The 21,015-nt window shown below is 44.2% G+C and overlaps 1 protein-coding gene across 1 annotated transcript in view; it reads left to right on the forward strand.

Moving 5' to 3' along the window:
- ADARB2 (adenosine deaminase RNA specific B2 (inactive)) overlaps positions 1 to 21,015 on the forward strand; it is a 119,030-nt gene that overhangs the window by 42,374 nt on the left and 55,641 nt on the right. The window contains exon 3 of the mRNA XM_060280896.1: positions 14,164 to 14,278. Within this exon, the coding sequence (XP_060136879.1) occupies positions 14,164 to 14,278 (115 nt within the window). The remainder of the gene's footprint in view (positions 1 to 14,163; positions 14,279 to 21,015) is intronic.

Below are 21,015 nucleotides of genomic sequence, written 5' to 3' on the forward strand. Positions count from 1 at the left end.
GGCTTCAATTTGTGTTGAGGGTTTGTCTTCAGTCCTAGAACCCTCTTGGGACATGGGTTAGAAAGCTCACCTGGAAAGCAAAAAAGTTGCTTCGCGAAAGATAATAATCAGAAAATGCTAATAAACAGAAGATTATTTGGAGCTGAGGCTGATTTAGTGCCATTTATATTGGAGAGGGGAAACTCTGGGGACTGTAATTCTGCCCCCTTAAAAAACTACACTTCCCATAATTCTTTGGGGTAGGCCTGTTTAAAGTGGCATAATACAGCTTTCGGTATTTAGTGCAGATGGACCCTCTGAATGTTATGGAGCTGAAACAAATGTGTGCTTTTTAAGCAACAAAAAAAAGTGGGACTGGGGTTGTGGTTTTGTAGTATGAAGAAAATGAAGAGCACGTCAGTGTGACAGAAGTAATTCCTCACCGTGGAGCACTTTGGGCCAAATGGGATACTGCAAGTTAGTGGATGTAATTCATTTGAGTGCCCTTTGGGTTACATTCATCTTGGCAAGTGAGCTATGATCCCAAAATTGCCTTAAAAACACATTCTGAAGACCCAAGTGATATATGAAAAGAGCCAGATGTTAAAACACCGCTTGCTTTTTCCCTGAAGAGACAGAGGGTTTTTGTTATTAAAAGAAAAGAAAAAACAGTATAGAAAATAAAAAAATACTACGTATATTGGCACACTTGAACATTCTGAATTCTCACTAAGCATTATAGCAAGGGTCATGCATAGAAAAACAGAATACAACCACAGAATACAACCCACATACAACCACAGAATACAAGTAGCCCAAATGAGGAATTTACAGCTTCCTGGGAATATTGGTTTCCATTATTATGAAAGAAGAAGGAGAAGAAGAAGAAGAAGAAGAAGAAGAAGAAGAAGAAGAAGAAGAAGAAGAAGAAGAAGAAGAAGAAGAAGAAGGGTAGTAGTTTGGATTTGATATCCCGCTTTATCACTACCCGAAGGAGTCTCAAAGCGGCTAACATTCTCCTTTCCCTTCCTCCCCCACAACAAACACTCTGTGAGGTGAGTGGGGCTGAGAGACTTCAAAGAAGTGTGACTAGCCCAAGGTCACCCAGCAGCTGCATGTGGAGGAGTGGAGACGCGAACCCAGTTCCCCAGATTACGAGTCTACTGCTCTTAACCACAACACTACACTGGCTCCCACACTTTATAGTCCTTATAGCTGAGGAAAGAAGTTTTGATTTTTGTTAGTAATACCTGGAAGAAATAAAATATGTTGTGGAGGCTAACAAGGTTTTCAAGAAACCAAAGAATCACGTTTCAATGTCATGTACACCTTTATTCTGGAAACATAATAAATTATTAAAATCAGGCAAAAACAGGGCTTTTTAAAAAGCCAGAACTCAGTTCTGGCACCTCTCAGGTGAGTGCCATTATAAGAGAACAAGGGAGGCTTCTTCTTTCTTTCTTTTTTAAAAAGCACTGGGTAAATAAATATTTCTACATTTTCATACATATAGAATTGCGGAAGGAGATTATAACCATGTCTGTAGCCAAATTCAGCAAAGCATATGTTCAGAACACACTGGTTAGCCACTCTATTGAATAACTGGTTGGTTGTGGATGAGCCACACTCTTGAAGCCTCTACCCTCCCACCTGTAGAATGGGAACAATAGTTTTGAAGTATTTTGAACACCTTGCACTGCAGTTCCCCCCAACGCATGACACAGACGATACAGTGTTGTGAAATAGCCGAAACACCTTAGTAGTGATAACCCTAAGCCCACAAGTGTTTTGTGTTTATACTGGTGTTTGTGGGAAAATTCTGGGTCCAGTTTTGCTTAGGAAAGGTATACAGTGGTACCTCTACTTACAAATAACTCTACTTACAAATGTTTCGACTTACGAATGAAGCTCCGCCCGCCATCTTGGATGCGGTTTAGATAGGATTTTTTCTACTTACGAATTTTTAGATAGGGTTGCTTCTACTTACGAATTTTTTCTCCCAATGCATTCCTATGGGATTCGACTTACAATTTTTTTCGACTTACAAATGTGCGTTCGGAACGCATTAAATTCGTAAGTAGAGGTACCACTGTACAAGTGACTTTGGACCTCAGCCAGTCACTGGCATTGTGACGGGAAGGTGCTACTACTGTAGTGATTCACTGTGAGGAAGCCATTCATTTGGATGCATGTGGTGAGATAGAGAAATAAAGAAACTGAGATGTTTCTCAGACCAGACGAAGCATTGATTTTTATTACCGAGATCGGGCTTGTAATATGAATTGAAAATCTAATTTTATATATATTTTTATAGCGCATAAAAGGCTTTTCCAAGAGTTAGCCATTCCCAGGTGCCGGTGGCTTTATAGAGCTTTTATCTAGTTAAAGAAAACCCAGTCGTGCTAATTTAATTTCTGTAGTAGTACAACAGCTTGGCACCTGAGGCCTGTCCTAACGCAGCCGTAACACCGCAAATTGAAAAGAAAAGAAAAAAGCCTCCGTTGTTTTGTTTTGAATTATTCAGTACTCACAGCCAGCCTTGTTTTTTTTTTCCCTGTAGGGACAAGATTTTGGGTTAGGGATCAGTAAAATGAAGGAGCAAAGGAAGCCATTCAGTTGCTTTTGGGAGTGAGGAGGGGAGAGGCAGGCACTTGCTGGCAGGTCCAGGATCATCTTCGGGGCGTGATTCTGCAAAATTGGCATTTAGATTCTTCATTACCTAAGCAACCACGTGCAAAACTGGAGTCAGAATTGGCAAAAAGAAAAGAGGAAAGAGGAAAAAATCAGCAACCTATCCCAGCGATCCACGATTCCTTGAGGGAACAACTGCTATTGAAATGCTTGTTTTCTCTCGATTCATTGAAATGGGGCTTGTTTGTTTGCATCTTTTTTAAAGCAAGAAGACCGTACAAACAGCAATGAATCAACCTCAAATGGAAGGGCTCGTCTGTTAACATCCTCACATGAACGCATTAATGTGAAGCTAAAGTTTCTAATTAAACCCAGGCACAAAATAAAGAAAACAAAGTGCGAGTCTTTAGAAAAGCTGGGGCGTTTGGAGTGTGTTTTCTTCATCATCATCATCATCATCTCCTTTCTGCTGACTTTCCTTTCTCTATTGTATTAAAAGCGCTTGTCCCAAGCGGCAATGGTGGCTGCAAGGGAGCCTCTTGGGAGCAAGGTGGCTGCCCGTTGCCTCTCCTTGGCTGCCGCTGCCGGCCTCCTCTCTGGGGCCCCTCGTAGCAGCTGCTGGAGAGCAGGCGAAGAGGCAGAGAGGCTGCAGCCAGTGAGGGACAGACGGAGCTGCCCTGGACAGGAAGAAAGGGAAAGTGGAGCGGAGTCTTGGTTTAAGAAAAAAATACTTTGTGCACCTGCATCTAATCTTGTCCCTTTCCAAGATGTATTTAGAATCATAGAATCATAGAGTTGGAAGAGACCACAAGGGCCATCCAGTCCAACCCCCTGCCAAGCAGGAAACACCATCAAAGCATTCTTGACATATGCCTGCCAAGCCTCTGCTTAAAGACCTCCAAAGAAGGAGACTCCACCACACTCCTTGGTAGCAAATTCCACTGCCAAACAGCTCTTACTGTCAGGTGCATGTTTTTCTTCTTGTAAATCTACTAAAGAATACAATACAATAAAATAAAATCGGGATTAAGGGGTTTTCTCAGGACAGTGGAGGGCATGTGTGCTGGGTCCGTTGGTGTGTTGGTGGTGGAAATGGTCTGCAGGGGGAGTTCAAGGAGGGTCAATTGGGAGGAGTGAGAAATGTCCCTGTTTTCACCTGAGGAATATTGGAGGGTACGTCATCTGCTACTCACTTGCTGGCACTGTTTGAGTAGGACGAGCTGCAGGGCCCCAGATGTTGGCTTCAAAGTCCAGCCTTAATAGGGCCACCGAGACAACACAGCAAAGAAGAATGGGAGCGAGAACTTCAGTCCACACTAGAAGCTGTAAAAGTGGACTAAAAGGGTCTTAGGGAGCTTGAGAGAGGGGGGGCCAACTGAGCATCTCTATAAAGAGAATTCCGTAACTTTCTAGGCAATCCTATGCATGTCTGCCTAGAATGACCTACTATACCTTTCTTAACTCGTAGGTAAGTAGGCATAGCAGGGTTGTGGGCCCTGTGGCCCTCCAGATGTTGTTGGGCTCCAGCTCCCATCAGCCCCAGCCAACATGGCCAATGGTCAATGCTGGTGGGAGCTGTAGTCTAGCAGAAAGAAAAAAAATCTAGAGGGCAACAGGTTCCGCACATGACTGCAACCTTAGTGAACCAAACCAAGATATGCACAGTCTCTGCCCTCCTTTGGTGATTTATTCTTTAAAGTCCAGGACTTAAAATGGGCACATTTGAAATTGTTCTAGTTACTCTTTCCTGAAGTATTCTGCCATTGCTGTGTGCACTCTTTAGCCTATAAAAGCAAAAAAGCTAGCAATGTGTTTGTTTGTTTTCCTATTGAAGTACAGCACATGTCTAGGTAAAGGTAAAGGGACCCCTGACCATTAGGTCCAGTCGTGACCGACTCTGGGGTTGCGCGCTCATCTCGCATTCTTGGCCGAGGAGGCCGGCGTATAGCTTCCGGGTCATGTGGCCAGCATGACAAAGCCGCTTCTGGCAAACCAGAGCAGCACATGGAAACGCCGTTTACCTTCCCGCTATAGCGGTTCCTAATTATCTACTTGCATTTTGATGTGCTTTCGAACTGCTAGGTTGGCAGGAGCTGGGACCAAGCAACGGGAGCTCACCCCGTCACAGGGATTCGAACCGCCGACCTTCTGATCAGCAAGCCCTAGGCTCAGTGGTTTAGCCCACAGCGCCACCTGGGCACATGTCTACCATCCAGTAATTCCTTCTGAACTCCAAAGCTACATTATTCATCTCACTGCCCACTGTGGCTAAATTACGTATCTTGCGTTGTCGTTATGGTGTTCTACCCTCATTCATTTCATTTCAATGCAAAGTAAACACAATGCAAATGGTGAGAATTGTATTTCTTGGATTGATTTCCATTCTGTTTGCACACGCTGCAAATAGGCGAATCTTGGCAATTTCAGCTCCAAATTCTGTTTCCGTTGGAATTCTCCAACACCTGTAATCCTCGTGAGGATTTTTAGCAACTAGTAACATCCAGTGTCCCCTTCATGGATCAATGCCTTGTCGTGGCGAAGGGGCTTGAATAACTCAGAGAAGCTATGAGCTATGCCATGCAGGGCCACCCAAGATGGACAGGTCATAGTGGAGAGTTTTGACTAAACGTGATCCACCTGGAGAAGGAACTGGCAAGCCACTCCAGTATCCCTGCCAAGAAAACTCCATGGACAAAGACAACAGGCATATAAAAGTTATGACGCTGGAAGATGAGCCCCTCAGGTCGGAAGGCGTCCAACATGCTACTGAGGAAGAGCGGAGGACAAGTACAAGTAGATTCAGAGCTGATGAATCGGCTGGGCCAAAGCCGAAAGGACGCTCAGTTGCGGATATGCCTGGAAGCGAAAGGAAAGTCCGATGCTGTAAAGAAAAATATTGCATAGGAACCTGGAATGTAAGAACCATGAGTGGAGGTAAGCTGGATGTGGTCAAAAATGAGATGACAAGAATAAATATCGACATCCTGGGCATCAGTGAACTAAAATGGAAGGGAATGGGCGAATTCAGTTCGGGTGACTATCATATCTACTACTGTGGGCAAGAATCCTGTAGCAGAAATGGAGTGGCCCTCATAGTCAACAAAAGAGTGGCAAAAGCTGTAATGGGATGCAATCTCAAAAATGACAGAATGATCTCGATACGAATCCAAGGCAGACCTTTTAACATCACAGTAATCCAAGTTTATGCACCAACTACCGGTGCTGAAGAAAGTGAAATTGACCAATTCTATGAAGACCTACAACAACTTCTAGAAATGACACCAAAGAAGGATGTTCTTCTCATTACAGGGGATTGGAATGCTAAAGTAGGGAATCAAGAGATAAAAGGAACAACTGGCAAGTTTGGCCTTGGAGTTCAAAATGAAGCAGGGCAAAGGCTAATAGAGTTCTGTCAAGAGAACAAGCTGGTCATCACAAACACTCTCTTCCAACAACACAAGAGACGACTCTACACATGGATATCACCAAATGGGCAGCATCGAAATCAGATTGATTATATTCTCTGCAGCCAAAGATGGAGAAGCTCTATACAGTCAGCAAAAACAAGACCTGGAGCTGACTGTAACTCAGATCATCAGCTTCTTATAGCAAAATTCCAGCTTAAACTGAAGAAAGTAGGAAAAACCACTGGGCCAGTAAGATACAATCTGAATCAAATCCCTTATGAATACACAGTGGAAGTGAGGAACAGGTTTAAGGATTTAGATTTGGTGGACAGAGTGCCTGAAGAACTATGGATGGAGGCTCGTAACATTATACAGGAGGCAGCAACGAAAACCATCCCAAGGAAAAGGAAATGCAAGAAAGCAAAATGGCTATCCAACGAGGCCTTACAAATAGCGGAGGAGAGGAGGCAAGCAAAATGCAAGGGAGATAGGGAAAGATACAGGAAACTGAATGCAGATTTCCAAAAAACAGCAAGGAGAGACAAGAGGGTCTTCTTAAATGAGCAATGCAAAGAAATAGAGGAAAACAATAGAATGGGGAAAACCAGAGATCTGTTCAAGAAAATTGGAGATATGAAAGGAACATTTCGTACAAAGATTACCATAATCAAGGACAAAAGTGGTAAGGACCTAACAGAAGCAGAAGACATCAAGAAGAGGTGGCAAGAATACACAGAGGAATTATACCAGAAAGATATGGAGGTCTCATACACCCCAGGTAGTGTGGTTGCTGACCTTGAGCCAGACATCTTGGAGAGTGAAGTCAAATGGGCCTTAGAAAGCATTGCTAATAACAAGGCCAGTGGAAGTGATGATATTCCAGCTGAACTATTTAAAATTTTAAAAGATGATGCTGTTAAGGTGCTACACCCAATATGCCAGCAAGTTTGGAAAACTCAGCAATGGCCAGAGGATTGGAAAAGATCAGTCTACATCCCAATTCCAAAGAATGCTCTAACTACCGCACAATTGCGCTCATTTCACACGCTAGCAAGGTTATGCTTAAAATTCTACAAGGCAGGCTTAGGCAGTATGTGGACCGAGAACTCCCAGAAGTGCAAGCTGGATTTCGAAAGGGCAGAGGAACCAGAGACCAAATAGCAAACATGCGCTGGATTATGGAGAAAGTTAGAGAGTTCCAGAAAAACGTCTACTTCTGCTTCATTGACTATGCAAAAGCCTTTGACTGTGTCGACCACAGCAAACTATGGCAAGTTCTTAAAGAAATGGGAGTGCCTGATCACCTCATCTGTCTCCTGAGAAATCTCTATGTGGGACAAGAAGCTACAGTTAGAACTGGATATGGAACAACTGATTGGTTCAAAATTGGGAAAGGAGTACGACAAGGTTGTATATTGTCTCCCTGCTTATTTAACTTATATGCAGAATTCATCATGCGAAAGGCTGGACTAGATGAATCCCAAGCCGGAATTAAGATTGCCGGAAGAAATATCAACAACCTCAGATATGCAGATGACACAACCTTGATGGCAGAAAGTGAGGAGGAATTAAAGAACCTTTTAATGAGGGTGAAAGAGGAGAGCGCAAAATATGGTCTGAAGCTCAACATCAAAAAAAACCAAGATCATGGCCACTGGTCCCATCACCTCCTGGCAAATAGAAGGGGAAGAAATGGAGGCAGTGAGAGATTTTACTTTCTTGGGCTCCTTGATCACTGCAGATGGTGACAGCAGTCACGAAATTAAAAGACGCCTGCTTCTTGGGAGAAAAGCAATGACAAACCTAGACAGCATCTTAAAAAGCAGAGACATCACTTTGCCGACAAAGGTCCGTATAGTTAAAGCTATGGTTTTCCCAGTAGTGATGTATGGAAGTGAGAGCTGGACCATAAAGAAGGCTGATCGTCGAAGAATTGATGCCTTTGAATTATGGTGCTGGAGGAGACTCTTGAGAGTCCCATGGACTGCTAGAAGATCAAACCTATCCATTCTTAAGGAAATCAGCCCTGAGTGCTCCCTGGAAGGACAGATCGTGAAGCTGAGGCTCCAATACTTTGGCCACCTCATGAGAAGAGAAGAATCCTTGGAAAAGACCCTGATGTTGGGAAAGATTGAGGGCACTAGGAGAAGGGGACGACAGAGGACAAGATGGTTGGACAGTGTTCTCGAAGCTACGAACATGAGTTTGACCAAACTGCGGGAGGCAGTGGAAGACAGGAGTGCCTGGCGTGCTATGGTCCATGGGGTCACGAAGAGTCGGACACGACTAAACGACTAAACGACTAAACAACAACAAACATCCAGTGTATTCCATTTAAAGGGAGGCATTGAACAATCGTGTTTAGATCTTGTTGGGATTTTTCAAAATTAAGTAAAACAGCACTACTACCTGGTAGCACTTAAAAACATTCAGCGCAGTGCATTTTAACGCATGCTGGTACTATAGATTTCTATTCAAGTAACATGAACACGTTCTGAATGATGCACAGACTGCCTTAAATAGCTTTTCCTCCTTCTAAAGATCTCGGAGGCAAAAATAGCAACAGTTTGGAAGGCAGATAAAGAGACCTTTAATGGCTCCTGCTCTGAGGGTGGATTCACAGCCTGGGTACAAAAAGCATCAAAATAACAAGAGCAGATGAGTTGTGTGCATCATCTTCTGGGGTGAAGTCTGAAGAGGAAAGACATACATCTCCACTGTAAGAAGACGTGTTGACACCTGATAGGCAGCCAACTTGTGTGTCCCTCCATGAGGGACATCTATGACCCTCTCCTCTTTATAGGTAACCATGGAAATGTCGACTGAGGAAGTCTGACTCACTTGTGCTTCCAGTTTTGGGGCTTACATAACACTCAGCTATGTGCTCACTGGGAGAACCAAGATAAGCCCCCCAAAAAAATTCTTTTCCTGAGGTGAACATTAGGTGGACTTAATGTCCCACTTTACATCAGTGGGAGGAGAATGCTTGATGTGTTTTGCATGTTATTTGTGTGCTTAATTCTCCAGTAAACAACATGAGGGTAAATAATATGACTGTTTACCACAGTTGTGCAGAAATTATTTTAGCCTGAGGCCCACATTCCTTCATGGGCAAACTGGAAGGGGCCACATGCCAGAAGGTAGATGGGCCAGAACCAAAATGGGCGGTGTGTATGCAACTGGGGTTGGAAGAACAAAGGCAGAGGAGGGGGTTGTTTCTGCTTTGTAAACCACAGAGAAAGAGAGGTGGAAGAGGACAGAGCAAAGCTGGAAGAGAGCTCCAGGGTATGGTTATTTTGTATTGGTAGGAGGGAGAAGGAAGAGAAAGACCACCCTCAACTCTGACCTATGATGAGTTGGGGCAGTGGGCCTAAGAGGGGACCCAGAATACTCTGTGGGTGAAGAATATCACACAGGCTATACATCAAGAGGGAGAGAGAAATAATTCAGCACAGGGTTCCTGTTTTCCCATTGGCAAGAGTCTGCATGAGGATCACACTAAGCAGTGAGAGTTATATTTAATGGCCCAGAGATCCAGGAAATCTTGTAGCATGATTAACTCATGGTCTGTATTGAACTTCTGAGGTATTTAAAAAAGAATACCCCACAGATTTTTCTTTCTTGGTTCCTGCAAAGAGGGAGGTTTTTGTTTTATTTTGGGCATGTAGGCGTAAATCCCTTATTACCAACGGAAGATATTCATATAATTTTACTATGCTCAACATTTGCCTCCAAATGTCAACAATTTACTGAAAAATGAAGTGCTGGGGTGGCGATAACCAATGGTGCTCTTGATGGTGCCTGTTTAGCGAAAGATTTCATCCCACCCATATGCAAATCTAACCTTTCTAATATTTGAGCCCAATAAGCCCAAAGACAGGGTTTCAGTAGAAAAATGTTTACTAAAGACTTTCTTCCTTTACAATCTATTGATTTTAATATCCTTACCATTCCTGTTGAATGTCAATATCCCCCTGCAGACTGCCATTGCAAGCCTGAATCCATTTCATTTATTTATACCATTTGAGGGGGGAAAGTGCTGAGAAATGAATAAAAAGTTCTTTCTTGCTGGTGTCCTAGCATTGAGAGTTGGCAACTTGACCATTTGTTTCCTGCATGAATAATTGGGGGTGTTTTCATATGTCCATCAAGGACAAGAATGTCAGAAGAGCCCCGTTGGATCCAACAAACTCAAAAGAAAGGGCCCAAGCCCTGTGGCAGAGCATGCCGAGGTTCCAGGTTCAAACTCTGGCATCTCTAGGCAAAGCTTTGAATTACCTTTGTCGAGTTGCTGAGTTAATAAACTGTGAACTAGATCAGGGGAAGCCAACATGGCACTTTAACCCCCATTTTTTTGTTAGTAGGTGTTCAGGCATTCTTTTGACTGAATTGGCTTGCTTCCCACACATTAATTCCCTGATCAAACACAGCATCACGATACGACAAAGCTTGAAGGATCTGTGAAGTCTCAGGGCAGGTCTAGCTGTCAGGTACCCTCAGACAACTTGGTCTAGGAAGCGGGGAAACTCTTCTATCACTATTGGTTTTCCTCATAAGCTAGCTATGAGCAAGCATGACAGCAGTTCTAGGGAAGGATTGAAGGACCTCAGAACATGCAGGAGTGGTTGCATGAAACCTTCTCCATGTTTCTATGTTCCTTCTTTCCTTCTTTCACAGGCTAACATACTTCCATAAGAATGGAATCAAAGGCTCAGAGCCCCAAAACCTTTCTGAAACGAGCATGGACAACTTGAGCAACAACATCTCTTGCTACACAACCTTCTGTGGCCTAAGTTATGTTGTTAATAGCGGTTAGCGTTCTATGGGGCTCACAATTCAAACTTAAAACACAAGGGGATTATCCCCTCCCTGGGAAAACCGTAAGTCAGGTTTTCAGCAAATTGCTGTTTTGTTCCGATTTAAAGCTAAATAGTGGGTTTTCCCTGGGAAAAGGAATGGGGCAAGGGGGGAATCTATCAGACCTGTACATTCTAGGCACAGGATAAAAGGATGAGCCCAAGGTCATTCTTTTCCCCAATTTCAGTCAAAGCTGGTTTTGGGGGAAATGCATCAAAATTATTTCCTAAGAAACAGCAGGATAGATGCAGATTGTGACAAACGCTGTGTGTCTACCACTTTCCAATCCAAACCAGTGGTGGGAGCGCACTGGGTGCGGGGTCAGTGGAAGCATGTGCAAAGCATCGCAAGACTGCTACATTTTCTGCGTCATGGTGTTTTTCTTTCTCTTTAATAACCACTCGACTCATTTCTGCTAACTTCTCATGTAATGGATTTAGTGTTCTTCAAAGTCCCTAGTCAGTCTTTTGAGTTCAGCAAAAGCCAAGTCCTTTTATTGTTTCTCTCTACCTCGAGCCAATTTGCTGTTTTGCCTCAACTTGGGTCTCTTGTGCTTGCTTGCTTGCTTTAGGATTTTCTGCCAAATGAGGCAAAGGAAACTGTGGCTAGTGAGATTTCTAAAGCCAATGTTAAATATACGTTTGTTCCCTCTTAACATTTTAGGAGCGGTTCTTCTAGGAGGCCTACGCGCCTCAGAGCTAATTAACTCCTAATGAGTGTGAAACGCCCAGGGATGTTGACATGAAGGGCACCACAGAAACAAAGATGGACCAGATTGTAAGGCTGGGAGAGATTAACATTATGGTTTGATCCTTTTTATAATAATAATAATAATAATAATAATAAAAGTTATTGAAACATTCTTCTTTTCAATACTGTGCTTTAACTGAAGATGATAAAAATCAGCTATTCATACTGATTTTTGTTGAACTGAATCATTCCCATCTCCAGACAATTAGAAATGGCAACTACAGTTTCCCTCAAGGAATGGGTTTTTAATTTGACTGCCTCATTATGGTGTTGGGAAATTTACTATCAGATCAGGAACTTTCTTTGGTTGCCACAGTCAGCTCACATGCTTAAGCCATCCAGAGATATTTGCTCTAGAATGTCCTTTCTCTAACACACTTGCTTATTGTACATGGTGCATGGTGGTTTATTTAGCTTACGATGATCTGCACCTGGCCTGGTGGTTGTACAGTCTTGATCAGATGTTTCCTAGTGTCTAAGAGGGTGAGGCCCTGCTTGAAATCTTGCCTTAACTGTGCCTGCATTACCTTAGGTCAGCCGCTGGCCTGATTTGAATGTAACACCACATCATAGGATAGCATTGCATGAAAAAGCCTGCTCAAGTTTTGGAGCCTTCCCACTCCTCTAAACTTCCAGTTTTTAACTATCCATAGTTTACATCCAGACATGAGGAACTGTGGTTAGAACATCTGACACCACAGTTTGTTCCTGGCTTGTTTCAATAAGCCATCATCTAATACAGACCACAGGGCTTCCTCTTCAAGCATAACAATAAGCTACGTATACTTACTTAAAAATAAGAAGTGTGTGTTTCCAATCCTCTCCTTTACATAATGACGGTTTAGCACAGGCGTAGGCAAACTCGGCCCTCCAGATGTTTTTGGGACTACAGTTCCCATCATCCCTGACCACTGGTCCTGTTAGCTAGGGATCATGGGAGTTGTGGTCCCAAAAACATATGGAGGGCCGAGTTGGCCTATGCCTGGTTTAGCATTAGGCCCAAATCAGGCCACTGTCTCTAAACCTCACTCCCACCGTTATCAATTGCATATTCGTTTAATGCGTATCCCACCTTTCCACCACCATCATCAATAATACTGTAAATAAATAAATAAAGTAATGTAATGTGTGAATGAGACGCGTTAGATGGCTAGGATGGGCCGCAGCATCTGGTCAAATTCAGTTACAGTCTCAGGCTTGTGGCCACATGTTTTGAAAGGCTGTGTGTGTGTGTGTGCGCGCGCGCTAGGAAAGAGGGTGTCTCTGGGTGCTGAGAGACACAATGATAACATTCACTTTAAAAGGAAGACTCGGAGCAGGAAGCGAGGAAAGATGTCAACAGCAGAGCACATACGCATGACTTACATCTGTGCTGGGACAGCTTGATCCATGTACTGTTACACCGAGACAGCTTTTTCTGTATTTATTTACAGCAAAGCTTAATAATTAATGAGCACTTATTATTATAGCTTCTCCAGAACCATATGGCAGGCAGGATGTGAACAAATCTTTCGAGACAAAGCACTCGGGTGGAAGCGTGTTCTGATTTTGCTCCTTTCTGTCTGAGCAGAAGGCAGAGGTGTTCTCGCAGCATGAAATGTTTACTTACAGGGTTTCATTTAGAGGAGGGGGCTCCTTTTCTTGCTTAGCCCATTCCGCCAACAAATTTCAGGCAGGTCCTGGGCCAGGTTCTTCTCTCGGTGGAACTTAGGCTGAGCAAAAGAGAGGCTTCGTGTACAGAGCAGGATGTGTAGCATTTGCAAGTTCACAAATGATCCAAAGACTGGATTGAAAGGAACAAACTCTTAGTTCTGCCAGCACACCTGCTGAGGCTGTAGAGCAGGCATCCCCAAACTTTGGCCCTCCAGATGTTTTGGCCTACAACTCCCATGATCCCTAGCTAAGAGGACCAGTGGTCAGGGATTGTGGGAATTGTAGTCCAAAACATCTGGAGGGCCGAAGTTTGGGGATGCCTGCTGTAGAGACTGATACAGGAGAGAGATGTTTTATTGCAGGTGGGGGAGATGAAGGCATCCCGTTTTGCTGCAACAGGTGCACCACAGCGTTTCTTTCCTCTGCACTCATCCCACCTAAATTAGGCTGTTGGAAACTAAGGAAGCTAAGCCAGAGAGGACTGTTGCATGAAAGGGCTGTGAGATGTGGTACTGAAAACATATTCCTTGCTTTAGAAGGTGCTCAGAAGCACCTTTCATCTAAGTTTGTCTCTGGCTGGCAGATCTTGAACTTCTAGTAATAAGCAGTGTAACTCTTAACAAGCCTGAACTCTTACCAATAACAAGCCAGGCAACATCTATGCTAGTCTCTAATGGTGGTTGGTGTAACTATGGTAGAAAAAGAGAGTGTGGGTGTGTGTGTAAGCAATAAGATTAATTTCACAATGAGGTTTAAAGTGGTGCCATTGTGCTTGTTGTGCAATGACAAAGGAGAAAGGTGGCAATGAAGTTATTTTATTGACAGTTGCAGACCATTGCTCGAGTCCAGCAGAGTGAAAGAATGGCTTCTCCTTGTGTCTTTTCAGGAATTCGCTGATTCCCTCTATCAAATGATTACGCAGAAGTTTCAAGAGGTGACAGATAATTTTGCTGCCATCTATGCACGTCACAAATCCCTTGCAGGAATTGTCATGACGAGAGGTAAGCGTAAACTTTCTTTCATGCTGGTTTCATAGCTGCCATGTTCTCCCTTTTTTTAAGGGAAATTCCCTTATGCTGAATAGGCTTCCTCGCGAGAAAAGGGAAAACTTGGCAGCTATGGGGTTTGCAACCTTATAATTTGTTTGGGAATTATTATTTTCCTAGGTCCTGAGGGATTGCTCAGCTGGTAGAGCACGAGACTCTCAGTCTCAGGATCATGGGTTTGATCCCCATGTTGGGCAAAAGATTCCTGAACTGCAGGGAGTTGGACTAGGTTATTTTCGTGGTGACCCCTTCCAACTCTACAACTCTATGATTCCCTTATTCTAGTGGAAGATGAAACAGTGGCCACTAGGGACAGGAGGTGGTTTTTGCATTTGTATTTGAGGTCTTTACAGTATTTGAATTCAGTGGTTCAAACTTCTTATATTGAAATGGTTGCTCTGAGACTTTGTGCTGTGCAGCACCTAGGGACCTCAGGCCCAGAGGACAAATGTGGTCCTCCAAGCCTTTGAATCTGGCCCTCAGAGCTCTCTTCAAGCCACATGCCCTCTCCCCAAGCCATGCAGCTCACCAGTCCCGCTTTGCATCCTTCTCAGGTGTTTTTGCCTGGTTGCAATGTGGCCTTGAGCTTAACTTTTCTCAATTCTCTACAGCAGAGAGGTCAAAAGTGCAGCTCTCAGGCCGCTTGTGGCCCTCAGGGCCTTTATGGGTGGCCCTTGGCAATGTTTCGCGTCTCTCCCACAGCGCTTATGTTGCTTTCCCAAAGCCCGGTAAGCAAGGCGCTGGGCTTTGGGAAAGAGGCACAAGGCTCTGACGGGGTCCTAGAGTCCTTCTGTCTCCTTCCCAAAGCCTAGGTAGGGAAACTTTGGGAAGGCGGTGAGAGGCCTCCTTCCCCAAACATCTCGCTTAGCTGGCTTTGGGCAGGAAGTACAAGGGCTTGGGGGGGCGGACATCAAATTTTGGCCTTGTCCTCACCTGCAGTGTAACAAGGCAATGCTCATTCATTGTTCATGGGTTCCGCATCAAAGAATTCTTGCAGCCCACTCGGTATGCAAAGTTGGACTTCTCTGCTATACAACATGATTTTAGATTTTAGATTTTAGAATGGTAGCACTGAATCTACTGCTATGTACTATTGTTAGTTGTTACTACATTTATTAACGTAACTTATAACCCACTTTTCAGCTCAAAGAGCCCCAATACATAATACATTTAAATGCACAATGTACTATGTCAACAAATTTGGAAACACCTTAAGAGCTGCACAAAGATAAACCACAGAAACGGCCTTTGCCTTCTTCAAGTTCTAAATAAATCCCCAAGATAAAGGAGCATTTGCTTGCTTATAAAAAGTTAACATAGATGTGGGTCCTGGGAGCTAGGGGCCATCACAAAAAAGGCCCTGTTCTTGATAATCCTGGCACTCAAACATGTATAATAATTACATAGGCAGCATAATTCCATCCTAAAGATAAAGGTAAAGGGACCCCTGACCATTAGGTCCAGTCGCGGACGACTCTGGGGTTGCAGCGCTCATCTCACTTTACTGGCTGAGGGATCCGGCATACAGCTTCCAGGTCATGTGGCCAGCATGACAAAGCCGCTTCTGGCGAACCAGAGCAGCACACGGAAACGCCGTTTACCTTCCGGCTGGAGCAGTACCTATTTATCTACTTGCACTTTGATGTGCTTTCGAATTGCTAGGTTGGCAGGAGCAGGGACCGAACAATGGGAGCTCACCCCCTCTCAGGGATTCGAACCGCTGACCTTCTGATCGGCAAGCCCTAGGCTCTGTGGTTTAGACCACAGCGCCACCCGCGTCCTACCTTACCTCAATTAATTAATTATTTTGTACCCCACTTTCCAGTCAAAAAAAATGTTCCCAACGCAACATTCCAATACACAATGGAACCAACCCATGTCCTGTTGCAGGCTGAGTTGAGAAAAAACGTGGATAAACAAAAATGCTAGTTGCCAATGATAGAAAAGTATATTTATTGGGGTAAATCCATTCTGGATAACTAAGAATGTCTGAAGCTGAAATCATGCTACAGTGCAGTAATGCATTGTAGGTCTAATCTCACAAATTTTATATTTATGGGGGGTTTTTTCCAAATCGTTTAATAGCTGTGGTATTGTCATGATGCTCCAAAACTCATGACGCTCCTAAATTCTGCAGGCAAAACTTTGGATTCTAATCCAATCCCAGGTGTTTTGTCTCCTACGTAGTTTTTACTTCAGCTTGCAAAAGTACAAAGGCAGCAAATTGTGTATCAAATATAGACCATTATCTCATATGCATATGTTTCGAGCTTGACAGACGATTTTTCAGAGAAGGCAGGAGGTATCCAATGCATATTCAGAGGGGGCTTGCTAAATTATCTGGAACAAACTGGCATTGCGCTGTAGACTCAGGCTGTGCAATATGTTAACTGCTATGGGCTCTGACTAGATCACGAGACAGAAGTGAACCACTGTTCAGTCTAGGGCAGAATGAAGGTCATTGCAGTCAATTCCATCCACCCCTTCATTAAAGAAGCCATGAATATTCAGGGCAGGTTGCTGACCCGTGGGCTCATAATGATTCCAGACACGAGATACCCAATATCTGTTCTTGCAAGGACCATGTTACTCTCTGGACAACATCAAAGCTGGGCCTCCAGAAAGATGGTCACCCATGGAAACCAGCATCCTGCATGAGCAGAATTCATGTCCCTGCACACAGATGGGCTGCATCCCCCTGTGCTGCACTGCACTACTCTCCAGATGATCCCATGAGCCTCAGGAGCAGCTTTTGAGGATGCACAGCATCTGCAGTTAGAAGGGGGACCTGAGAAAGGTACTCACTTTGAATCCTGGCCTGCATATGTCATTTCAGCAGCCCAAACCAGATGCAGCCAACCAAGACTTTCTCTTTGAAGAAAGTCAGAAGCTGTTCAACTCTCTTAGTATTAAGGAAGGCAGGAAGCCTCCTGAGATCTTCTGACATTCCCCCCCCCCAAGACCTATTTCCAACGGGAGAGGAGAACCCAGCCTTCCACCAAGTTTCCCATGCATGCCAAAAGACTCGGCATGCGTGGCTCTTGCAAGTGGGACAAAAAGCAGGTGCAACGTCTGTGCATCATAGGGAACTCAGAGATGGGAGGAATCTTTCACCTTGTCCCAAGTGCAAGAGAGAAGAGGTCACTGTGAAATGTTCTGCACCTAAAGGAGAGAGAGAGAGAGAGAGAGAGAGAGAGAGAGTTTTGCATTTGCTAGACAGTCTTTTGATTAGGGTGTGTCTTGCTAGAGACCTAACATAGGGCTTTTTTAATGTTTTGGATTTGTAATGCCACATTTCCTTTCCACCTGTAATTACTGGACATAATAAAGAGTCCCTGGCACTCATTCTAAGGCTAATCTATTATTTTCAAAGTCCTTCTTCAAAGAGAGTGGGGGAAAGCCCTCTGCACACTTACAGTGAATAAGAGGAAGGCTAGTATTTAAACCCAATTTCCCCATTTGAACTTGATACATCTTGACAGTTTAAATATAGATAGAGACATCTTTGTCTTCTTTTCTCTTCAAAATACATAATCTAAGAAGTTTGGTCCTCTTCAGAGAAGGAGGCGAGGAAACTGACAGAAGAGCAATATACATTGATTTTTTGAGTTCAATTTTCTCTTTCTCTTTTTTTTTTCTTCTTTTCCTGAAGCTGACAATCACTTTGATCTTAAAAGCAAGCAGGGAGGCCTTTTCAGTTATCTTACGTATGAAATAAAGATGAAGTGGACAAAAGGGGCTCTAAACAGCAATTTCATGCTGTGATAAAAGATGGCAAATTATCGCCCATATCTCATGAAATGGATCTTAATGATTGCTAAGTGAGGTAGCAGGAGAAAAGTAAAAAGTTGGCAATCTGTCTCCATGGATCCTTCCAGTCATTTTAAGATTCAGAAGGCAGGGCACCTAAAGATAATCAAGAATATTGATGGGCAATTGATTCCCGGCCCTTAGTTTACTGCCTGGTAAAATGTATTAGCAGACTGATACAATAGGCCAGCGATTTAAGGAGCCAATATGCCATTTGAAGCATTGTCAAAACAGCAAAGCCAAGAATGCATGCTTTACAAAACTCCTCCACAAACAAGTTCTGGGGGCTGTGTTACATCACAGGGGGGGAGACAACTTCTGGGGGCCAACGGACACATTTGAAATTCGGGGGAAGTGCTGTGGGCATCTGTCACACACAAAAAGGCTGCTGTAGAAGATGTGGCATAACACAAAATAGCTGCCACGTTTTAAAGAGCAGAGGAGGGCGTATGACTGCAAAAAGGTGTGAGACTTCCTCTCAGTCCATGAGAAAAAAAGGCAACGGCATCAGCCACCACTGTGCTTGCTTACAAGAGGGAAGGTCTCCTCACGAGGGAGGGGGTCCTGCTCTGGGGTCCAGTGAAATTTAGGCATGTTCAGAGTAGGAGAGACCAAGCCAGTGCAAACGGAACTGAGGAGGAGGAAATGGTCTGGTGATAGAGGGCTTAATGGGGAAGCAAAACTGCTTCAAGAAACAGATCTCAGAAGGGCTCTGAGGATGGGACAGGCTCTAAACCCAGCCAACTGGAGAACTGACTTGGTGCTTCCTGAAGGCAAGAGAACCCCTGGGGCTCTGAAGACCCTCAAGAATAGACCCATAGAAGGAGGGTGGAAGCTCTCACAATGAGGCCTTGAAATTGTGCCTCTCCGCATCCACGTTTACCATACTGTGATTTGCCTGCTCTAACATAGCGTATGTGTAGACTACCTGTCCAGTGCAGTGCCACCACTGAATGGGGGGGGTCAGATGTGCTATGTTTTTGTTTGCTTGCTTGACATTTTGTTACGCCATCCTTCATACAAATCCCAAGGTGGCGTACATCAGTAAAGCACAACTTCACAAAACAGTGCATTGAAACAAAATGAGCAAAAGCCACAGGAGCCACAAAGTCACAATAGCCACAGTAGCTTGGTGACAATAACCTCCCAAGGTTTGGCATCAGTCACCCACAAAAGGCTGGGTGGGTGAACAAAGGCATCTTCGGGAATCACCAAAAGCTCAGCAGAGCTGCTGCCTGCCCAATCTCAAGTGATCTGTGTGGAACACTCTGCATGCAGATAGCTGGCGTCAGGGCTTGCTCCAGGTGGCCCTGGGCAAAGGATCCTCTGGCCCTGGCAGGCTTATCTGGCTGTGGTAGTAGTGCCGCAAGCAGTCAGCCAACCTTTGAATTTTCCACAGTGCCCCAGAATTAAGCTTATTCGGAGGCTTGGTGGGAAATCCCTCCACTTAGCGCAGCTTGGTATGCCATGTTGGAGTGTGTAGAACAGGGGCAGAAGTTTGGTTAGCATTAGCAGGGACCTGGGCGGGTGCTGATGTTGACCCTAACCTATGTCCATGAATGAAGAGATGATCAGGAGGCCCTTCACAGAGGTATGATTTCCTAGAGCGCTTCAACAGTCAGTCCCTCTTTGAGGGAAGGGGAATAAAGTTCTCCGGGCAACTCGCAGCAGCCTTCACAAACTACAGCTCCCAGATTCTCTGGGGGAGGACACAACTGTTGAGGGTGGTATATGATACTGCTTTAAATGTACGGCACAGGTGGAGACTACAATCACAGCTTCCTCTGCCCCACTGCAACACATTGATCGAGGCAGATGCAACACCACAAAAGCATGGGCAGAGGTGCAGAGGATTCTGCGAAATCAGCGTACTCTCCGCCAGGGCAGCAGTTTTCGTTCTTCTCTGTTCATAGAGGGGGCAGGGGAGTAAATGAAATGGGCCATAGAAGCCAGAAGCGGAAAAGACTGCTAAGTCATCACATCCATGCCTCCGCAAGTGCTGGATTGCTCCCCGTAGTACACCCTTGAGTGCCTTTCTTTCCCAATTTGAGATTTAAATGTACCACTTAGCAGCGGGTCTTTTGGCTCTTCCTTGGAGAACCCTCCTCCACTCCAAGTAGCCTTTGTTGTTGATAATAATCCCCTCTCCTTCTTGATTTTCTTGCCTTTGATTGTGCTGAAGCCATCTTTGTTATAATACAACAGTTGCTTTCTTTCTCTGCTTCACGGAAAACCTTCTCTGGGTTTACACCTTTCGCGAGCTCCCAGACCATTTTCCTCTTAACTTAGTGCATCAATTAGTGCAGTTATACATATTTGATTATTTTAATCTCTCCCGCGGAGCCATTCTCTGCTTGCAAACATTTAATCAGTTCTGTTGCCACTCTGATTTATGCCCCGTTCTGTCAACATCGGATTTGTGGCGATCTTGAGCAAGAGAATTCTAATTAGGGGTGGCATAAGGTGGCTATTCTTGCGTGAACAGGGTTGTAAAATGTGGTGCACTGCTATTTTTGAACTCCCCACTGACATGAAGAGAGCTGATCCTACATAAGAGCAAATTTGCCTGAGTGAGAGTCCTTTTCTCCCTATGAGCCCACTCCCTGCGAGGTTCATTAGGATCTCTAGGCCTCAGGATCAGGCCTTATTTTAGGCTCTGCTTCCAGGGCAAGAAGCCCCCCCCCCCAGGGAATCCCCACACTGATTTGTTTTTTTATTTTATTTGTACTTTTCAAGTTTATACATTTCATTAGTTTTATAATCAATTTAACTTTTCAAAGTTTGACTTCCTTCCCCCTCTTTCTGCGGTTCCTTAAATTTATTTTTTACTATCTTCTGCATATCCAAATTCATTTAATTTGCTCATTTAATTATCTACTTTA

Source organism: Zootoca vivipara, chromosome 12 (genome assembly GCF_963506605.1).
Source record: "Zootoca vivipara chromosome 12, rZooViv1.1, whole genome shotgun sequence".
Taxonomy (NCBI): domain Eukaryota; kingdom Metazoa; phylum Chordata; class Lepidosauria; order Squamata; family Lacertidae; genus Zootoca; species Zootoca vivipara.